General features: G+C 44.0%; 1 protein-coding gene across 1 annotated transcript in view; it reads right to left on the bottom strand.

The window, feature by feature from the left end:
• The window catches only part of MMP28 (matrix metallopeptidase 28), a 21,760-nt gene that overhangs the window by 8,608 nt on the left and 9,861 nt on the right, over positions 1–3,291 (bottom strand). The window contains exons 2-3 of the mRNA XM_015599121.2: positions 3,249–3,289; positions 2,837–3,024 (exon numbers count right to left, since the gene is read on the bottom strand). Of these exons, the coding sequence (XP_015454607.1) occupies positions 2,837–3,024; positions 3,249–3,289 (229 nt within the window). The remainder of the gene's footprint in view (positions 1–2,836; positions 3,025–3,248; positions 3,290–3,291) is intronic.

Raw genomic sequence — 3,291 nt, 5'->3', positions numbered from 1 at the left:
TTGCTCCAAAATTCAAAAAGGGAAACGTAAAGGACAAGGAGATAGGGCGGGAGAAGAGCTAGATTCTTTGCTTGGGGAGGATGTTGGCTGGAGTCGTGACTCCCAATAGGCAACTAATGCTGTGGAAAGAATAAGAGTTGGAATTTAGTACCTCTACTTACAACTTCTCATAATAAATTATGGAATTCCTCCAAGCCTCAGTTTCCTTATTTGCAAGTTGGAGTTGATAAGACTTACCTCATGGTAAAAATGAAATAGCAATGGGAAGCTGCCTGACATGTGCTGGGAGCTCAGTATCCATTCCCTTCCTCCTTTCTACCCCATTTGCACCCCCATGCTCCCCACCAACCAGCTCTGTGAGGGAGCACGGGAGATTGAAAAATCAGCCCTGCATGCACAGAGGAGAGAAGACACTTGGAATGAGGTTGCCAGATTTAGCAAATTAGAATACAGAATGCCTGGTTACATTTGAATTTCAGGTAAACAACAAATAATTTTTTTAGTATAAGTATATAAAAACAAAACAATTATTTGTTGTTTATCTGAAATTAAAATTTAACAGGAGTCCTGTATTTCATCTGGCAGCCGTACCCTAGAGCCCAGCTTCATCAGAATAGCATTCACCCACATAGTGAAAAGTCACTGGCCTAGGAATCCACATCATTTTTTAAGCACCTACCCATATTCTGGGGTTTCCCACATCTGGAATCTCACTTAATCCTCCCAATGACAAGAAAGTTTGGCTATACTCTGGCTATGTGGCCCTGCCTGGGAAAGTTGCCTAAGCTCTTTGTTCATAAGTTTGCCCATCTGTAAACAAGGACTATAATAGTATAAAGGTATGACCCTATCTCATAGGGTCGTTATGGGATTAAATGAGTCAATCCACTTAGAACCATTCTTGGCACATCATAAATGTTCAGTTTGTTAACTGTTATCATTACATTTTCTTTCCTAAGGCATAGGAAGTGCTCAGTGCCTGCCAAGCCCACAGCTTCTTTCTAGGTTATGTCTTCCCACCCACGAGGTGAAGGAAGTGAAGCTGCCGTGGGTCATGTTGTGACCAAGAGGGAAATTCTCTGTCTAATCTGGCCACTGCTGTCTGGCCCAGGGGTCAGTGCCAGACAGTGAAATGGGGCTCTGCTGGTGGGGGCGAGGCCACTTGCCTGGGAGGTACCTTAGCCCAACTCTCTTTCCAAAAGAGATGCTCCGAATTGGACAGTGACAGACTCCATCGGAGTTTTCCTTTGGGCATGAAAAGCTGAGATGCTGCCAGAAGAAAGCATCCCGAGTGCTCAGGTCACATCCTGAACGTCCAGGAAGTATCATCCCAATTCTCCATGAGACCATCTCCAGTCTGGAAGTGCCCCTGCTGAGTCTGTGTCTGGGGCTGCCCCATTTCCCACTGTATTCTCACAAGCCCTTCCCCTTGGTAAACAGGGTCCATCTCTCTTCTGCAACCTGAAAGAGCCTGTGTCTCAGATGAGGAAACAGAGCAAAGTGACAGCTCAGGTCACACAGCTGATGAACCTAGAGCCCCAGCTCCGGGAACACTGCTCTTCCTGCTCTACCAGGGTCTCTTTGCTCACGCTGCTCTTCCCTTCTATCTTGTCCTTCTCCTCTGCTGCCCAGAAACACAGCAGTCAGTACTGGGGATGGAGTGGGTGGACTGGACTGGCAAACACCTGGAAAAAGCCATCCTCTAACAGCTGAGGGGAAATATCCGCAATTTCCTTTTGAATTAGCTAAGAAATAAAAACAAATTATGCGCCTTCTGTCTTGTTCACAATGAATATTGTTGGTAAAAGCAGTTAATGCAAATTCAAAGAGGCAATAGCCCAAAGTGCTCACAGTAAAATTAATTATAGAAGAAAACCTGACTAAACAACTCCATCTTGTTAGAAATCTTGAAAACTGAAAAAAATTGATCAGAGAAAATTAGACTTACTAAAAAAATCAAGATGTTAAAATCACACAAAAATTTTTTTAAATAAAATTACACAGAGCAAAATTTGTTAATGATGAAGAATTGACAGAAGAATAAAAATCTTCATAAATCTTAGATCTGTAACATTTGACCCTGGAAGGTTGGATTTGGTCAAACAAAGAGGAAGAGGAGGGGGGAGAAGGGGGAAAAAACCCCCAAAACTACAGAAGGAAAACCACAACAGTAGGATCTGTAGTGTATAAAATGATACAATGTTCAGAATAGGCAAATCCATGGAGACAGAAAGGAGTTTAATGGTGGCCAGGAGCTGGGGGGAAGGGGAAATGGGGAGTGACTGCTAATAGGCATGGGGTTTCTTTGTGAAGTGAGGAAGATGTTCTGGAATTCGATTGTGGTGAAGGTTGCACAATTCTGTGAATATACTAAAAGCCACTGGATTGTACACTTTAAATGGGTAAATTGTATGGTATGTGAATTATATTTCAATAAAGCTGTTAAAAATGTGCCATGGACAAAATAAAACTGATTGATGAATTATATCTTTGTTGAATAATTCTTATGAAAAAGAATCAATTCTAATGAAAATAACTGCAGTAATATATACAGGAAAATGTTGGCAATAATTTGACTGCCCTGTATAGCAAACTGATCAAAGAATTAAGTGGGCTTGATGAGATTTGCTCTGAAAAATACTTGTACAATGAAAATTCATCAGCATAGGTATAATTATGATTTAAACGTTCGTTTTCGCCAACATGGCCCTGAAGTTGGAGAGGTTCTATTTGTCTACTGCTCTCCCCTCCCCTGCCTTAGGCCAAGCAGTTTTTCTGGCCATGGGGCTTCAGGATGGTGAAGAATGCAGCCTAGCTAGATTTTCACAGTACTCACCTTGTTTTGTAAAACGTTTCTTACGCCTCATTTTGGCCCTCCGACCAGCAAACAGGGTACTGACCCTCTCGGTCCAGGCAGCCTGACTGTCAGTATCTGCAACCCCGCAGCGAGGCCGTGTCATCTGGCGAAGGGTGGCGGGGTCCAGCACACCATTGACAGGCAGCTGGGATACCCACTGGAACTCCCTGTCAGGAGGAATTGAGATAAAGGACCACAAAAGGAGGGTGAGTGGTAGGAGTGAGGGCAGGGAACTGCCCTGGAGACAGCAGGAGGCTGGGACTGGGGTGGAAGGGAGGAATGGAGCATGACCCTCTGGAAACACGTGAGAGGCCAGCCTTCTAGTAGGAAGGAGGAGGCAATCTAAGCTTATACCCCATCACTCACAAGTCCCCTCTATCTCTCGCCCTACCTGATGGCATCGCTGAATTGCATGGATGTGGGAGCTTTGGAGA

The sequence above is a fragment of the Pteropus alecto genome, unplaced genomic scaffold (genome assembly GCF_000325575.1).
Source record: "Pteropus alecto unplaced genomic scaffold, ASM32557v1 scaffold98, whole genome shotgun sequence".
NCBI lineage: Eukaryota > Metazoa > Chordata > Mammalia > Chiroptera > Pteropodidae > Pteropus > Pteropus alecto.
This window is presented reverse-complemented; position numbering and strand designations above follow the sequence as displayed.